Source organism: Malania oleifera, chromosome 1 (assembly GCF_029873635.1).
Source record: "Malania oleifera isolate guangnan ecotype guangnan chromosome 1, ASM2987363v1, whole genome shotgun sequence".
NCBI lineage: Eukaryota > Viridiplantae > Streptophyta > Magnoliopsida > Santalales > Ximeniaceae > Malania > Malania oleifera.
Genome location: NC_080417.1, coordinates 53,305,285 through 53,324,766, shown reverse-complemented (window position 1 = coordinate 53,324,766; position 19,482 = coordinate 53,305,285). Strand labels below are relative to the sequence as shown.

Genomic DNA, 19,482 nt, shown 5'->3' with positions numbered 1-19,482 from the left:
GCGTCCTGCCCCAAACTCTTCCAGACATCGAGAGGTGAAAGTGGATCTCAATTTGAACTAAAGAAAACTGAGGACACCATGAAGAGAGTACTATCTCCTGTACAATAAAGCTCTGATAGCCTATCCATGGAGTAAATGAATCTGATCAGGAATGAAGTGTGCAGTCTTCGTCAGCCGATCCACAATAACCCAGATAGCATTCTGACACCATGTGTCGCCCCCCGAAGGCAATGTCTCCTGACACAAAGTCATCGAGATATGCTTCACGTCCATTTTGGATATGTCAAGTGACCTAAAGTGGTCCTGCTGGCCTCTGTGCTTTGACTTTTAGTGCTGACAATCAAGCACTCCTCCACATTATGGGAGATCTCTTTTTCATGGTTAAACTACCCGAAGATCCATGTGATGCTTTGGTATATCTTTGGATCCCTGGATGCACCGTATATAGAGAGCGTGTGCCTCTTCCAAGAGTGGTCCATTAATACCAGTCATCATTTGAGTACGTAGATCCTGGTGTGAAAATCTCAATATCCCACATCCGAGACCATGAAGTCTGAATTAACCCATCCTATATTCCATTACAATATCTGTCAGCTCTACATCCCCCTTTCATATGAGCTGATATTTGAATCCTATCTTTATAAGGTTGGTTGCATACCAGGCCAGCACATTATGTTGGTGAGGGGGGGGGGGGGGGTTTTCCTTCTTCGAACTATACACCCAACCCTACTCCAAGTCCATCCTAATATGGTGCTGAATCCTAATTGTTGAGACTGATGCAGGCACTAACTTCCGACTCAAAGCATCACTTCCACGTAGCTTTCCCGGGTGTAACTAATAGTGCCGTGGTAGTCCTTAATTAATTCAAGTCACCTATGTTCCCTCATATTCAACTCTTCTGCAGTGAAGTATTTGAGACTCTTATGATCATAAAGAATTTTCCACCATTCTCCACCGTATAGATAGTGTCGCTAGATCTTTAGTGTAAATACCACTACTTCCAGCTCTAAGTTCATGCCATAGGATAGTTAGTGTATAATAATAAGGGTTAGTCTTCCCTCACCTCCCTTGATCATCCTCCGAACGTTCCATTCACAACGACTTGCGGTCCCCCCGCCTCCCCTTTCTCTATTTCATTGATCACTTTTTCATCACTCTCATTCTGCTTTTACTTCCTTCCATTTCTACTCCCCTGCTCATATCTTCTTGGTTAGACCAGAGAGCATACGCCATAACTTTTCCCTGGTGCATCAACACACCCGAGCCTTTCTAGGATGCGTCACTCTAGATCATGTAACCACCATCCCCTGAGGAATGGTCAACACTAGGAGTCATGGCCTAACCCCACCCATTGCTTCAATTCCTAGAAGATCTTTTTGCATTCCTAGTCCCACTCAAACTTATGTTCGTCTTCGTAAGCTACATTAAAGGACTGCAATTTAGAAAGCTCAACGAATCCCCCCGACGATAGTATCTGGCTAGACCTAAGAAAAAATCTAATCTTATGCATGTTCTTCAATCTCGCACAATCTACTGTTGCGTCCACTTTACTCGGGTACTAAGATTCCATCTTTGGATTACTAATGTCCCGGGAATGCAAATGTTCCAGCCAAAAAACTCGCATTTCTTGAATTTAGAAAAATAATATCTTCTCCTGAGTACCTGGAGTACTAGCCTCAAATGAGCCTTCTGCTCTGCCCAGACTCCTCGAATAAAACTAGGATGTCATCAATGCATACTTACCATGAAATAATTCTAAGTCCTCATGGAACTCAACCATTCATCAATCCATGAATGCTATAGGTGACATCCGTCAAACCGAATGGCATAATCAAAGATTCGTAAAGGGGCTACCGGGTTCGAAAGTGTCTTCGATAACATCTCTAAGTCACCTTCAATGATGATAGCGGATCACAAATCGATCTTAGAGAAAACCGGAGAGCCTTCAGCTAGTCAAACTAGGTCGTCAAGCGAGGATGGAGGGAAAAAATGTATTTATTCTTCACAGTCACTGTGTTAACCCCCTACAGTCAAGCACATCCTCATTAACCCATTCTTCTTCTTCACAAACAACATCGACGCTCCCCAGGGTGATACACTTGGTCTGATGAACCCTTTTTCAAGAAGTTCCGGTAGTTGCTCCTTGCTCCTTTAATTCAAATTTGGGGCATTCGGTCATGGAGCATGAAGGTGACCCCGTCCCTCGAGTGACTCATGGGCGAACCTACACCTCGCGTCTGGAGGTAACCCCAATAAGTTCTTAGAAAACACATCTTGAAAACTCTTTTATCACATGGAATCTCCTCCGTTCAGTCCTTTCATTTGGTGCGGGGATTCTTCACAAAAGAAAGATAACCCAGCCAACCTCTCAAAGCAACCTCTTCGCCTGAATTGTAGAAGGGATTCATGGTGCAAAGCGCACACATGAGCCAACATATTTAAATTCCTACTCCCCTAGAGGTCTAAATACTACTTCTTTCCTGTGGCAATCTATACTTGCATAGCTGGATGCTAGCCAATCCATCCCCAAAATAATTTCAAATCCATACATATCAATAATGATTAGACTAGCAGGCAGCTTTCTCCCCTGAATCTCCATTAGGTAATCTCTAATCACCTTACTACATATACTAACCGACCCAGTCGGCGTAACTATTGCTAACTCGGCATCTAATGGCTCTATTTCTATCCTGCACAATTTAGCAAACCCCTAAGATACAAACAATTGGGTTGCACTTGAATCAAAGAGCACAACAAATTTATTTAAAAGCTTATAAATATTACCTGTAACTACATCTCTTGCGTGCTCGGCGTCACCCAGTGTTATGGAATACACCTGCACCTGGGCGGTGCCCCTCTGGTGACCACCTCGAGGTGCCTGAGCACCTCTCCCATACTAATCCTATGGGGTTGCATAATTCAATGTCGTCAGGTAGTCCTAGTTCTAATGTCCTGCCCCACTACACCGATAACAACTTGTTGATCCAATCCTATACTCGCCCCAATGCATCTTATGGCATCTGGGATAGGTAGGACGCTGAGAATTCTCCTAAGGGGCTCGAGATCCTATCTCCTATGTCTGGCCCATAAGATTACCGGCCGCCTCCATGGGCTCTGGCTTGAGTTAGACTGAAACCTCTGAGGCAAAGGCCTTTTCTTCTGATTTACTACTTTCTCCCCCTCCTAAATGTTGGCCTCAACTGCCATGGCCTTGTCCACCAGCTCATTGAAACTTTGCGTCAATAATGCCACCACCTATGATCGCACACTCTACCTTAGACCTCTCTCAAACATCTGAGCCTTCTTCGACTCATCCGGGACCATATGTGGAGTGAAATGAGACAACTCCACAAACTTGGCCGCATATTGTTGTACAATTATGGGCGACTTGGTCATATGAAGAAACTCCTCTGCCTTCGCGTCTCTAGTGGTAATAGGGAAGTATCTGCCAATGAAGACCTCCCTGAAACAACTCCAGGTAGTAGACATATACCCTGGACACTGTTCCTCCACTAATTTAGCCAATCTCCACCATCTCTTTACTTCCCCCACCATTTTAAAGGTGGAAAACCTCACCTTCTATTCCTCTGTGCATTCTAGCACACCCAAGAGCTCCTCCATCTCCTAAACCCAGTCTTCAGCTACAATCAGGTTCGGTCCTCTAGAAAATGCCGACAGATTCACCTGAGTAAACTGATGGAACATGCAACCCCTATTAGCTGATAGTTGACTCTGATCTCGGGAATCCCTCCAATTTTTCTTCCTAGCCTGCCGTGCTATACTGCATAGCACTACCGAGGCATTGACGTCATCCTCACTAGAGGTATCCACATAATTATCCCCTCCAACTATGACCTCCTTTCCCCTAGAATCCATCCTAAAGAGAGGATAGAAACCCACATAGAAATTCCACATTTATCATAGTTGATGAAAGTATGGAATAACTAATAATTTAAAACATATGAGTTTGCAGTTAAAGGAATCATTTACACACTTCTACTACAAAACTGCTAAGGTACCGACCCTTAATCATAACGATGACACTACGTACATACTCCCCCAGCCTAATGTTCCCAACCTAAATTTTCTATCTCCAATCTCTCAACCCAGAAACGAAACCATTGATGAATTTACCATGGTTTTTTCTGAAATCGTCATTCTAGGAAAAACACAGAAGACCATCAATGAATCTTCGCCTCTAAGCTTCCAGACTAAAACTCAACCTAACTTACCCATTCTTAACCTTAACTTATCTCAACCTATACTTTGGTAATTATCAACTGTCAAAGTTTGCATAACCTAGAAAACCTAGGCTCTGATACCACTTGTAACACCCGACCCGCCACATGGGCTCGAGGTGCTACTTTAGTGACGTCTGAGTACCTAATACCATAAACATCATAATAAATGTAATGGAAATAATGAACATTCTCCAACCATACATTACCAAAGTTCTAAATTTCCTTTATATAAAAATGTTTCCAAACATCCATACTATAATCCATAATACAAAACAAAACCCATCTCACTCTATACAACCATAATACAACTCAAGGCTTAAAACCTAGCCTACATACAACAAAGTTCTTACTGCCACTCACAAAGATCTGTCTAGCGATCAATCTACCCCAGAGTACGCTAAACCCAAGCTTGAGATGGTCCTAAAAAGATAATTTATATATTGGGGTGAAACACTTCTCAATAAGGAAGATTAAGTTAACATCAGTGTGTGGTCAGCATGCATTAGGTGTTTATAGAAACATTCATCCTTTATTTAACTGAAAATAGCATTCATACATTATACTCACTTTATACTACTAAAAATACTTATCTCGCTTCCATGATATAAACATTTCAGTAATTAAATAACATCATTTACATAAATTTACGTAAATTTACAGATATGCATAAAAGACACTCCCTATGACTAACGTCATTTACTTTCCCCATAACACGGGTTGTGCGGCCAAAAGCTAGACTAAGCCTGAGATGATTAACCCAGACTAAGTCAAAACATACGTCTGCATCTAACTTCGACCACGCAGGCTTCCGCAACTTGCTTGCGAGTCCGATTGCCCCACCACATCCTAGAAGTTCAGTCTTCTAGGGAAGGTACCCCATCTACTGAGGCTAATCAACTGAGACCACCCTACACCTCCCCGTGAACAGTGTGGGCGCACATGGTCTAATATTGGAACTCTAACAACGGTATCGTGCCCATAACATAACTGGTCCTCAAGGTTCCTAAAGCATATCATGTAATTTAAGTAATAAAAACTGTGTTTCAACTCATTTCATATAAAACCTGTCATATTATAAAACTCAATCCTCATGGCCATCATATAAAACTCAGCCCTCATGGTCATCATACAAAACTCAACCCTCGTGGCCATCATATAAAATTTGATGCATTTTCATAACAGTTCTAGTATTTCAAAAACATTTAAGTACTTCACAAACAATTCCAATATTTAACAACCAATTTTATCCATCTGCCACAAAATTTTTCATATACAGTACATCCTATTTATAAGGTCAAACTATACTTCCCACTGTTCATTTTTACTGAAAATATCGTATCATATATCCTAGGTTTGAAAAGTCCATTTTGACCGATTGGTTTTTGAAAAAACAACTGTAAACATAGCTATACAAATATAGCATTTTGTTAGGCTCAATTTTTAATAAAACTTCTGACTTAACTTAATCCCCTTACCTAACTTACTGGAAAAGTCTTCTGAAACCCTAGATCCATGCCCTAAGGCGTTCAAAGCTCAAAACCCTGAAATACATTTTCCCTAAATTAATCATCCTAACCCACAAAATACTTATCATTAAACATTCCCCAGGCTCCCTATACTCTAAATCAACAATAAAACCTCAAAATTCCTACTTACCCTGGTTTTGGAGTGGTTCCTGTAAAGACCTTGTTCAAGAATCTACTCCGCTAGACTAGTAGAGAATTTCCCTTTGATCCTCATGGTAACTTTCGGTCGTCTATTTTGGCGACAAATGAGGAATAATTGTAGAGAGAGAGAGAGAGTAAATATGATTTCTTAACCATTAAGCAACTAAAATATCTATTTATAGGTCGTTGACTCACCAACTTTGTCGACCAGTTAGCGCATTCATTGATGAATTATAGAAGACCATTCATCGACGAATGAAGGGTCTCGTCGATGAACGTTAAGTCTAATATTTTTCTATCACTCAGGATTTCTTTGTCAACGATACTCTGAACTTCATTGACGAACCATAGGAGAACCGTCGTTGATGAAATCAAAGGCTTTGTTGACGAATCCTACTGTTTGCCCCTTTTTATTTTTCCCTTCTTCTTTTCTTATTTATTTTTTTTATTTTTTTGGTTCAATTTTCTACAAAAATACTTGCACAAACTTGTATAAAAAAAATTGTTCAAATTTTTAAGTACCCTAACAAGAAGAATAGAATGATTCTATGGCATGATACAATTAGCATTGTCAATTTTGCACAATTCTACATAGATCATCTATTCAAAAAGTAGGCAATGTTCATCTTTAAACCCATTTGTCAGAACTGATAATATGGTGTGGTATATTAAAACTCCTAATAGGATGTTCCTCCTGACAATGAATTTAAGAAGTGCATAAGGCTAGAGGTCATAGAGGCAAATGAGATTTTCACGACATTTACCGATATTGGTGCCATGGAAGACATTAAAGAATCCCTTCGGGAAATGGTAATGCTCCCTCTTCGAAGACCAGATCTCTTTTAGGGAGGCCTCTTAAAGCCTTGTAGAGGAGTATTATTATTTGGGCCTCCTGGGATTGGGAAGACGATGCTAGCCAAGGCCATAGCCAAGGAGGCTGGAGCAAGCTTCATCAATGTGTCCATGTCTACCATCACTTCTAAATGGTTTGGAGAGGATGAAAATAAAGTACGAGCTTTATTCACTCTTGGAGCAAAGGTCTCCCCAACTATTATTTTTGTAGATGAAGTTGATAGCATGCTTGGGCAGTGGAATAAAGCAGGGGAGTATGAAGCCATAAGGAAGATTAAAAATGAGTTCATGACTCATTGGGATGGGCTCCTGACTGGACCTGGTGAGCGTATCCTTGTTCTCGCCACAACCAACAGGCCATTTGACCTTGACGAAGCCATTATCCGGCATTTTGAGTGCAAGTATTTGCTACATTTTTAGGAGCTCTAATAGAACCACACAACATTCTTTAAAAAAACACCCTAATATATCCACTTATTTGTTTTAGATAAGGTAGAGTGCTTGGATAATTTTTTTTTTTTTTTATATATACTTTTATGTTAATATTAAAGCAAATTTTTTAAATTTTTTGTACACAAACAACTGTACTAGACCATCCTTTTATAGGAGACGGAGGCATATAAGGGTAAGGGAGATATACTAACATAGGTACAAGGGTATTTTAGGGAGATGTATTAACATCCCCCCTCAAACTCAAGGTGGTATCGAAGATGACATATGGAGTTTGTAGACTAAAACACGATGACGACCTGGTGGATGAGATTTCGTGAAGATATCAGCCAATTGATCAGTCAAAGGAACCGACAAGAGGCGAAGTGTCTCATCTTGAAGATGATGACACACAAAATGACAGTCGATCTTGATATGTTAGGTGCGTTCATGAAAAACATTGTTGTGGGCGATCTAGACAGCACTATGATTGTCACAATAAAGTGGAGTGCTCGAGGGCTGAGGAACTCCCATATCTTGGAGAAGCCAATGAAGCTAAAGAAGCTCAGAAGTAGTATCAACGAGAGCCCGATACTCAACCTTAGTGCTAGAGCGAGCAACAATAGTCTGCTTGTTGCTCCACCAAGAGATAAGAGAGTCACCAAGTGAAAAAAGAAAACTAGTGGTAGACCAATGATCAGTAGGGTCCCCTGCCCAATTAGCATCTAAATAAACTTGTAACGTCAAGGATGAGTGAGAAGAAAAAAAGAGGCCATGAAATAAGGTGCCGTTCACATATCGTAAGATGCGAAGAAGAGCTGCATAATGAACAGACTGAGGAGCCAACATAAACTGACTAACAAGGTGCACCGCATAGGCAATGTTTGGTCTAGTGACAGTGAGATAAATCAAGCTCCCAACAAGTTGTCGGTAACAAGTGGCATCGGGAAGGAGCTCCCCATCAATAGGATAGAGTTTGATGTTGGGCTCCAGCGGTCTATCAGTTATCTTACAATCGGTGAGTACAGCACGTGTGAGAAGATCAGAGGCATATTTGACTTGGGTCAAGGAGTAGCCATAAGAGGTAGGAGACACTTCTAAGCCAAGAAAGTAGCAAAGAGAACCGAGGTCTTTCATCTCAAACTGCTGACACAAAAACTGCTTAAGCTAATGAATACCAGAAGTATCATCACTAGTAATGATCATATCGTCAACATAATGTAGTAGAAGAGTGATGCCAGATGCAGTGTGATGGGTAAAAAGAGCTAAATCATAAGGGCTAGAGGCAAACCCAAGCTGGGCAATAGTGGAGCTGAACTTGGCAAACCAAGCACAAGGTGCTTGCTTAAGCCCATATAAAGCACAACGGAGACGAAAAACCTGACCAAGAGAATGAGGATACCCAGGAGGGGGCTGCATATAGACCTCCTCATCCAAATCACCATGTAAAAAGGCATTCTTGACATCCATCTGAAATAAAGGCCACTGCCGAGCAGAGGAAACAACCAAAAGGGAGCGAATTGAGGTAATACGAGCAACATGAGCAAATGTCTCCTCATAATCAATGTCATATTCCTAAGTAAAGCCCTTTGCCACTAAACGAGCTTTATGTCGTACTTTAGAACCATCGGAATTTGTTTTTTGTTTATACACCTCTTTGTTCCCAACTACAGTCCTACCAGGAGGAAGGTCAACCAGGTCCCAAGTATGAGTTTCGTGAAAGGTGTCAAGTTCTTCAGACATAGCTTGCTGCCAAACAGGAACAGAAAAAGCTTCGCGATAATTGCGAGGTTCGTGAAGGGAGTTAAGAGTAGAAAAACAGTGAAAGTCACTAAGATATGTAGGAGGTGCCCTTAGCCGACTAGAACGACGAACATCCAAATCAGTGGACTTAGGCGGTGTGGAAGCGACGGCAGGATCATTAGACAGTCTAGGGTCAGGAGCGGCAGACGCAGAGGGATCACCTAATGAGCTGGCAGGACCTGCATTAGAAGAGAAAATGGGAGAGGGATCGAGGCTAGAATCAGTGAAAATGGGGGAGTATGAGAGACAATTGGAAGAAAATGGAGAGAGACTAGCAAACATTTTGTGTTCCCAAAATTGAACATGGCGAGAGATGCGAAGATGCTTGACTATGGGGTCATAACACCAATAACCCTTGTGTTCAATGCCATAACCAAGAAAGCAACAGAGACGAGAGCAAGGTTCAAGTTTTGTATGTTCATGAGGTGGAAGCAAAACAAAGAAAGCACAACCAAAGACTTTGAGAAGAGAATAATAAGGTATCATTCCATATAGAGCTTCATATGGAGATTTATTGGGTAGAATAGGGGTGGGAACTCGATTAATAGTGTAAACAATGGTAAGAGCAGCTTCACCCCAAAAGGATTCTAGGAGGGATGCAGAGAAGAGTTGAGAGCAAACAGTGTCAAGAATGTGACGATGCTTACGTTCTGCATGACCATTATGTTGGGAGGTGGATGGACATGATCGATGGGATAAGGTGCCGGCCTCCCGAACTTCTTCAATGAAAGGGGTAGAAATATATTCCAGGGTATTATCGAACCGAAATACTTTAATGGTGCGAGAAAACTGAGTTTTAATCATCTTCTTAAAGTCACGAAATGCATTAAGTAACCCAGTGCGATCATGCAAAAGATAAATCCATGTATAGCGAGAGTAATCATCGATAAAAATGACAAAGTAACGAGACCCGCCCTTAGTAAGGACAGGAGAAAGTCCCCAAATATCAAAATGAACCAAATCAAAAGGTGCAGAAGACAGATAATTGCTTTCATTAAAAGGTAAAGCTTTCTGTTCCCCCAGTTGACAAGGCATACAATCAAAATGTTTAAATTTAACATGTCCTAAGCAACCACTAGAAGCTAAAGACTGAACACGAGATAATGAGGCATGACCAAGACGAGAATGCCAAACACTGGAAGACATGGCTGCAGAAAGAGACGGAGGAGAACACGAACGAGGCAAATGTAGATATGTGAGCTCAAAAAGGTGACCAACTTTACGCCCGGTCCCAACAAGCTTGCTCATCTTCGGATCCTGCACAACACAACCTTTTTGAGAAAAGGTTAAGATAAAACTACATTCAACAAGTTGACCAACAAAAAGGAGATTAAGAGACAGGTTAGGCACAACATATGTGTCAGGCACGGAAAAAGTAGGAGTAGAAATATGACCAAGATGACTAACAGACATTTGTGAACCATCAGCAGTATAAATTAATAGAACATGATTTAAAGACTATTTATGTGCTACTAAAGAGGAATTAGAGGTCATATGATTACAACAGGAAGAATCAATAAACCAAGATGTCAGGGTACCTATGGAGACCTATAAGGGAGTAGAAGTGCGGGATAGAACTTGAGTGATAATTGCTTCAAGGTCAGCTGCAGAAAGAGACGACAAAGGAGACGTGGAAGATGGAGCAAAAATTGAGCTGGTGGAGACAGCAGCAACAGGCTTGGAAGAGGAAGATATCTTAGCTTTGAGAGCATCCCTAGCATCCTTGGCCTTCTTTTTTAGAAAATCGAAAATTCGGTGACCATATTCCTTACAATAGTGGCACTGGACATGGAAACGATGCAGTTTAGAAGATGCAACAGCTGCAGCAAGAGTAGCTGGAGTAGAGGAATGAGACGGAGCAGTAGCTAAAACCATATCTGTAAAATGAGTCTGACGAGTTTGCTAGCGTGTCTCCTCAGAAATGAGCTCTGCAAAAGCAACCTCAAGTGTAGGAAGAGGAGAACGATGTAACAAGGAAGTTCGAGTATTCTCAAATTCATCCCGGATATGCATCATAAAGTATATAAACTGACGATGATCCTGGTATGCAGCAAAAAGTTTAATCGACTGCTCATCAGAAAAAGGAGGGTCAGCTTGAGAAAGCTGATCCCAAATGTCACTAATCTGAGCATGAAACTCGGCAATAGATTGTCCAGGTTCCTGACACATCAGGGAAAGCCGAGTTTCCAACTGAAACTCAAGAGTAACATCACTACCACAGTTGTATCGTTTGGCCAAAAAATCCCAAGCAAGTTTGGCATTACGAAATTTAGGAAGTAGACTCTAGATAGTAGGATCCCAAGCAAGTTTGGCATTACGAAATTTAGGAAGTAGACTCTAGATAGTAGGAATGGATGTATTAATAAATCAAGAAAAGATCTTACAGTGAGTACTTTTCCATTCATCAAGAGCCTCATCAAACGCTTCTGGTGATTGCGTGTCAGTTTTCGTGGGTTTTTGTTTTGTTCCAATGACAAAACGTCATAATCTCTTATCAATAAAAAAAATGAACATTTGTTGGGCCCAAGAATTGTAGTTGAAATCATTCAAAATAATTTCTAGAGGGGGACAACATTAGTTAAAGACGCCATAAAAAATAATGGATAAAAGTCAAAAATTGAAGCACAGTTAAAAAAGAAAAAAAGGATTCAAGTCTCAGCCCCCGCTCTGCTTTCAAACCGTTTCTCCTTGGCAGATGAACCAAGTCTCAGCGCCTCTCTCCTCATCAGAATGGACGCTCAAATGCCACCTTGGAAAATTCAATCTACATTCGCAGAAACCCTAGAACAGGCAAACACAAACACAGACTCCATTTAGCTGGTAAGAGGAGATCAAAGGCAAGAGCTTTTCTGAGAAATCGAAGGTTCCCTCGCCGGCGACAGGCGGGTTTGGCATGATGGTGAAGAAACCCGGAGCCCAAACCACCCCACCAGTAACTGATGCACTGGGTGAGGCTCAGAAGCATGTGCACGAACGACGGAGACAAGCGGTGGAGCATGACGGCGAACTCGCGTCGTGGAAGACAGACGGAGAGAACGCACTGGTTTGCTGGTGGGCTGGCTGTTGCGTCAGCAGCGAGTTCACGAACGACGGAGACAAGGGCGGAGCATGACGGTGAACTCGCGTCGTGGAAGACAGAGAACGGGAGAACAGAGACTCTCTACCCCAGGAGGTTGTGCGCCAGACAGAGACTGGTGAGGATGATGGCCGTGGATGCTAGACGCAAAGGGACGACCGGCAGCCGTGTGGCGAGAGGACGACGACGTCGTCCGGAACGACTACCAACGAGGACGACGACATCATCCAGAACGGCGGCCGAGCGGAGGAGAGACGATGACGACGGTGGCGTCCCGAACGGCAGCGAGCAGGAGGTTTAAGAAAAAAAAATTAGGTTTAACTTGGCTATGATACCATGTTAAGATTAATGTAAATTTTTTTAATTTTTTGTACACAAACAATTGTACAAGACCATCCTAGGAGGAGGCATACAAGGGTAAGGGAGATATACTAACATAGGTATAAGGGTATTTTAGGGAGATAAATTAACATTTTAAAAATAAAAAGCATGTGTGTGATGTTATTTCTCTAACAAATGTTGGACACTTGGACTTAAAAACCAAATGAAAATTCTCCATCTTTGATCTTTATGTGATCATAAAATTTTGCCATGAACATCTCTAGCACAAGTATTTAAGTTTGCAAAACGTTGTTAAAGAATTAGCACCAATGAAGTTTTTGGGTTTGAGGCATGCCTATTCTGATGTTTACTGTGATGAACAGGATCATGGTTGGCCTCCCATCTGCAAAGAACAGAGAAATGATCATGGGAACTCTTTTTATCTAAAGAAAAAGTATCAGAAGGACTAGACTTCAAGGAGCTTGCAACTATGACAGAAGGATTTAGTGGAAGTGATCTAAAGGTTTGCATTTTCTCAGTAATGGAATGAGTGTTTTGATGCATAAATCATGTGGTATTGACCTCCATTACTGTTGAAACCGGAACCCGTGCACAACAGCAGCTTATCGGCCCGTTAGAGAGTTAATACAGAAAGAGAGACTAAAGGATTTAGTAAGAACTTCATGCATCTCAACCATCTCATCTTTTCGTCCCTTATTTCCTATTATTTTCTCGTACAGGAAAATAAATAAATAAAATCCTAGCAGTCCGTTGTTTAAATTTGAATACTTGCAAAAGCAACTTTCAATTTTGGTTATGCCATTTGACTTGTTTCCTGCACGAAAGAAAACAGAAAGCTGAGGAAGGGCAGAATTCAGAGGACGGTTTAGGCACAGTGGAAGGCGGTCAAGAAAAAAGAGTAATTACCCTAAGGCCTTTAAATATGGAAGGCTTCAAGCAAGCAAAGAGTCAGGTAAATCTTTCTATCTCTCTCTCTCTCTCTCTCTCTCTCTCTAGCCATTTGCATGGATCGGAGTAACTGATAATGTTCATTTATGGAAATTATGGATTTCTGTTAGAATTACTTGGGCATGTCAGCATTTGTGCATAGGAGTGGAGAAGGCTGAACATATGCCCCATTTTTTATATGGTATTTGAAAGAGGCATTTCATTTGTAAGAAGTACTAGAAATAAGTAACATTTTTGTTAAATTTCCTTATTTGGTTACCGGAAGAGAGGATTTATAGAACTCAAAATAATTTTAGAGGTATTTAAAAGCATGAATTTTAGGCCTTGTATTCAGATTTGTATGAATTTAGGCAAAAGTCAATATTATTTTATACTTCATTTGATTCAAATTTACAGAAATTTAAATTTAAAGTCCAAAATCTGTACTCCCAAACACAAGGAGATGGTATTATACTAATCATACTGTTGTGCTTTAAGACGAAGCCTCCTGTGCTTGCTTCCCCCACTCCACCCAAGTGCAATTGCACCCTCCTGACATCACCAGAGATGGAAGTTGGGTTTGATTTACTAAAGTGGTCCTTTCTCGCCAACTCTTTAAATTATAGTTCTAATTATTATTTTGGAAATGGATTTATAAATTCCTCACAAAGTTCCCAAATAAGATATTTAAATTCTGAGTTTCCTGGAACTTGAATTTTTCCTTCATTTTCACAATCCCATTTACTGCTAATGTCGTATCTAGACATACCTTAATGCAATCAACTTTCCAACTACATTGGGTTCTCTCCTTTGTCCAGGAAGTAAGGTAAAGCCATATTATGTTTTCAATAACGAAAATGGAGAAAAAAAAATAGCATTATACACACACCCTTCCTAAGTGATGGTGTTGGCCCGGATATGCATCTAGAGGAGGGGTGAATAGACGTCTTTCGCGGATATACAACTTTTTCTACAATCACAAAGTTTTCTTGGTAAGAGCATGGATATTATATAACAGCATGTATATAAAGCAAATAGCAATAAGTGAGCAAAACAAGAGACAATAGATAAGAGAAGCTTAACGTAGCGATGTTAACGTGGTTCGGCACTGAGCCTATGCCCATGCCTTGAGACCATCTCAAGGATTCCCCAAATCCACTATGTAACCCTCCTTCCTGGTGGAGAAGCCTTTACAACCAACTGCTCACAAAGAGCTTTAACAATGGTGCTCACCTAGAGTCACCTTATAATGGCTCACAAAGAACCTTTCAATACAATAAATTAGAAAACAAATAGATACAATGTAGAATGACTCTTTGAGCTGAATATCCCAATATAAACCTCACACTATTTCCTCTTTGCAAATGGTGTGTAAACAAGAGTAAAGAGCAAAAGGGCAAGAGAGCACAAAGTAAAACCTTACTATGAATGCACAATAACTGTTCTCAACAACCAAATTGCTTAACTACTTTGAAATAAATGCATAAGACCAATTTTAAAGGCCAAAGAGATGAGCTGAGCGCCGGAGAGCCATTGGGCATTAATTTACATAAGACAAATTGAAAACTAGTCATTTAAGCGCATTTAATGCAATCTGCAGCCCAACATTCGTCGACGAGGTCACGACTTCGTCGACGAGTCCCATGTGTACCTTCGTCAACAATGTCCTGTGTTTGTCGACGAACTATCTATTCTAAATTCACATGGGTCTCGGTTTCTTTTTGTCGACGAGTACCCTATGTACGTCGAGGAACCACCACTTTGTCTTCGTCGCCGAATCCCCTGTATTCATTGACGAACCTACTCTAAACTTTTAGGTGGTCTTAGTATCTTTTCGTTGATGAGTACCCTGTGTACGTCGACGAACCACAACATTGTCTTCATCGCAGAATCCCTTGTATTCGTCGATGAACCTGCTCTAAAATTTTAGGTGGTCTCGGTATATCTTCATCAACAAGAACCCTGTGTACGTCGACGAGGTGCCTTGTTGTGTTCATCGACGAATCCCCTATATTCGTCGATGAACCCTTTACTTATCAGTTAAAAACTATTCAAACTTTGGTTTATGTTAAAGTAAAGGTTTCATCTTGTTCAGAAATAATGTTTAATCCATTTTAAGATGTCTTGGGTTAATAAAATATGTTTGAAAGTTATTTAGACATCTTATGCAGTTTAATTGACTTGATATGCATATGCGAGCCCAGTGTCTATGTTCTAGCCTATCATGAACTAAATGCATATGCAATTTGTCCATCTCTTGCTAATTACTTTTGAACAGCACCATACGCAAGGAATTACAATATCAACCTTCCTTACTCACACACACACACAACCCAAAGCTTGTGCTCACTAAGTAAGATCCATAAATGCTTTGGTTGAGTGGTTAAGTTCCGGATATGTCATATGTTGAACTTTGTTGATGGTCATTTGCTCTTTTGCCGGTTTGATACACGTTTAACCCTTATGCTTGCTTTGGAACTGTCCTGTGTATCTGAACTAGACTAGAAGAAAATTTTCAGTAACCTTAAAGAACTACTAATGGGTCATTGTCTTCAAAAAAAGTTAGAATGAAAGCCCTTAGCCACTAGGACTAATAGATGGTATTGAAATTTAGTAGGTTTGAAATCTAGTATTTTTTTTAAAAGTTAATTTTGAAAGTTAAAATTTAAAAGAGAAATTAAAATTATGGAGTTGAGTTTAATGGAGTTGAAATAAGGGCTATGAGAAGTTAATCATAGATAATGGAATTAGGGTACAAGTAAGTTGAGACAATTGGAGCTTTATCATGTCTAAACTTGTTACATTTTTAATTGGACTAGAGTTTGAGTCTAATTTGAATTTTCTTGCTCAAACTAATGCAATTGAGTAATTTTAATTTAAACACGAATACATGTAAGCATGAAAATGGAGCAATGTGGTGAATGGTAATGCCATTGTGCTAGAATCCTTCTATTATTTTGATGACAACAACTTTTCCACGTGAATGAGCTTCTCCCACTTTTACATCGTAGAGAGATATTTTTTGAAATAAAAATTCAAAAATGACTAGAGAATAAAAGGTAAAAAGACTAAAAATGGATGAAGTTAAGAAAAATATAAACCTCTAAAGTCAGTGAAACACAAATTAATTTCTATATCTTTATTCTTGTTTGAGCCTTTCAAAATGAGCCCACTACACAATAAGGAAATCCTACTTATCACGGTCTCCTTATGCAAACATACTTCCATGTTGCCAACACACAGCACACACTTACAATTCTTTGTTGTACCTACAACACACACAATTTCTATTGTTTGCGCACCCAAAATTTTTTCCTACGCACAACACACAATTTCCTTTGCAGCATGCAAAAATTCTATATAAGTTCAGAGGGGATTTTGAAAAATCATAAATTATAGAATACTTGAACTATGACATTTGGCAATGTATTGCAACATCTTGTATTATTGTTTAAAACTTGAGATATTTTCTGTAGATATTATAGTCTTTTTGATTTGGATATTGGATTATAGAGATGGCTTAATTCTACTAATTCTGATGCCTATTGGGCAAAATATCATGGCATTGGCTAATATTTAGGCACGTATTTTTGCTGGCTAACTTAGCTGACATTACTTGCTTTGCTACTTAATTTTTTGTATATCGTACGCTCATTGAGGTTGAGTGTGTGCTTAAATACTTGATTCAAACTTAGTTGACATTACTTGCTTTGCTACTTAATTTTTTGTATATCGTACGCTCATTGAGGTTGAGTGTGTGCTTAAATACTTGATTCATGGTGAAGGTATTACCCTTACTAATATGCATCCTCATTGTTCTAATTGCCCAATCCGCACTATGATAGTAGAAGCGCACTATTACAGTAGAAGAGACCGTTTATTTCGGCAAACAAAATTTAGGCTAAAGGACTTTATACACTTACTAGAATATGGTATCTTGGTTAACTTGGATAATTGTCGATGACGCAAAAAAGGTGAATTTTTGACGATATAGAAGTAACAAGAAGAAGTGAACCCATTTGAATAATTATAGAATAGCTTTTATTCTCATTAAAAGCATAATCATAGGGTTAAAAAAAAAAAATTTGGTGCTTGTAGGGCCTATCAGCCTGTGGAAATTGGTTGTTCTATCATTAGTAAAATGTACTTTTGATTGTTTTAATTGGGTTAATTTATTTTTTCTGGTATTAGTGTATTGGCAAAGCATTTGAGAACGTGATCATATTTTAATATTGTTATAGTTTTAATAATTTTTTGTAGTTCTTTGCACTATAGATCCATCTTGTTGTTCGAATACATTGTGAAATATACTGAACTGATTAAATTTTAATTGGACCTTTGATCAGTGCTTATGTTGTTGTTGAATCTTGTTGTTTTTTTTTTCTATTGTCACTATTGTTCTTTTCCATGTAGTGTGTTGGGAGGTATAACAAATAAAAAGAAAATGTAGAACTGATTGCTTCTAATGCACACACAATTAACTTATTCTAATGCTTGACTGATTCTATTTTTGATCTTGCCTACTTTTTCTTTATGTTGTTGAAATTAAGGATAAATGTGATCTTTTAGGTATTGGCATTAAGAAGATCATTCCTTCATAGGGCGCTCAATTATGAAGACGAATTCTTTGCATTGCTGATGCTAGTTCTTGAAACTCATAGCTTATGAACTACAAATTTTCATCTTTTAAACCCTTTACAGTTATTGCTTCATTAAAAAATTCTTAACCCCACCACCCCTGGTGATAATTTGAAAAACCAAGAACTTTGTTTACTACTATTGGAATATATGCTTGTGTTAAACTCCATGGCTGGTGCAATATATTGTAAATTGCATGCTGGTGGTGGATTTAGGTTGTTGCATGCTTGAAATGATTTATTTGCTGAAAACAATCAGGTTTCAGGTACAAGTTTTATAGAAAAATGTCCAATTTATAGACAGCATGCTGTCGAAATTTCGTTAATTTTTTTTTTTTAAAATAAAATCATGTACAAAGATAATTATGATAAAATGAATGTTAAAATATTTTTGAAAGGATGAGTGAAAGTTAAACAAATATTAAACTTCATCCTTTATGTGAACAACATTGCAAATTACTATTCATAATGCACCAAATAACTAAATCATTTTGTGAACTCATCAATAATTCCTCTGATGCACGTTTCCCATAACCACACTTAAATTATTATACTTCTCTTGAGTTTTTTTTTTTTTTTTGTAGTTTTTTCTTTCGCATTAGTATCCGAATGTCCGATTATTTTTTTTATCAAATCATTGATACTTATGGTACATATACATATATGTTCAAAAATTGTATACTAATTTTTTTCTTTATATTTTTTAATTTGTAGGGTTCGCAATTGTCACAACATCAGCACGATGTCATGCAACACAGTCGGATGCAACTTTTGATTATTTTTTTTTATCTTTTTTATTATCTGAACAGATGAAATTTCTGTATTTTAATTTAAATTTGTATAATGTATTTGTATTTGAATTTGAATTTAAATTTTGAATTTTTTTTGTTATCTGAACAGATGAAATTTCTGTATTTTAATTGAATTTGTATTTGTATTTGAATTTGAATTAGAATTTTAAATAATTTATGAATTTTTTAGTAATTATGTTTTAATATTATGTATGTGAAAATATAATTATAGATTTTTAGAGGAATTAATGATTAAAAAAAAGTATTAATTTTAAATTATTAGTGATGGTTTTAAAACCGTCACTAATAATTATCCATTTTTAAGTATTAGTGAAGGTTTCAAAATCATCACTAATAGTTGCGTATTAGTAACGAATTTTAAAAGCGCCACTAAAGCCCAACTATTTGTGACAGTTTTAAATTCGTTACTAATACTCTACTATTAGTGACGACTTTGAGCTGAACTAATGTAGAATTTTTAGTGATAGTATTAGGGTTTTAGTGATGATTATAATTCGTCACTAATACTATATTATTAGTGACGTTTTTAGGATTCGTCACTAATAAGTATTAGTAACCGCAATGTTAGCTTTACTATAATCCCAAGAGTGGGGTGAATTTATATTTTAAAAATTTCTCTCCTAGGTCAATTATCTTTAATGCTAAAGCTTGATATGAGCAAAACGTATGATCGAGTGGAGTGGCAAGTGATAGATC

General features: G+C 38.6%; 1 protein-coding gene across 1 annotated transcript in view; it reads left to right on the top strand.

Moving 5' to 3' along the window:
• LOC131162684 (uncharacterized) overlaps positions 1-13,516 on the top strand; it is a 39,531-nt gene extending 26,015 nt beyond the window's left edge. Inside the window, 5 exon segments of the mRNA XM_058119315.1 lie at positions 12,773-12,827; positions 12,829-12,911; positions 12,992-13,058; positions 13,228-13,362; positions 13,469-13,516. Coding sequence (XP_057975298.1) covers positions 12,773-12,827; positions 12,829-12,911; positions 12,992-13,058; positions 13,228-13,362; positions 13,469-13,516 — 388 coding nt within the window.
• The last annotated feature ends 5,966 nt before the right edge of the window (positions 13,517-19,482 follow it).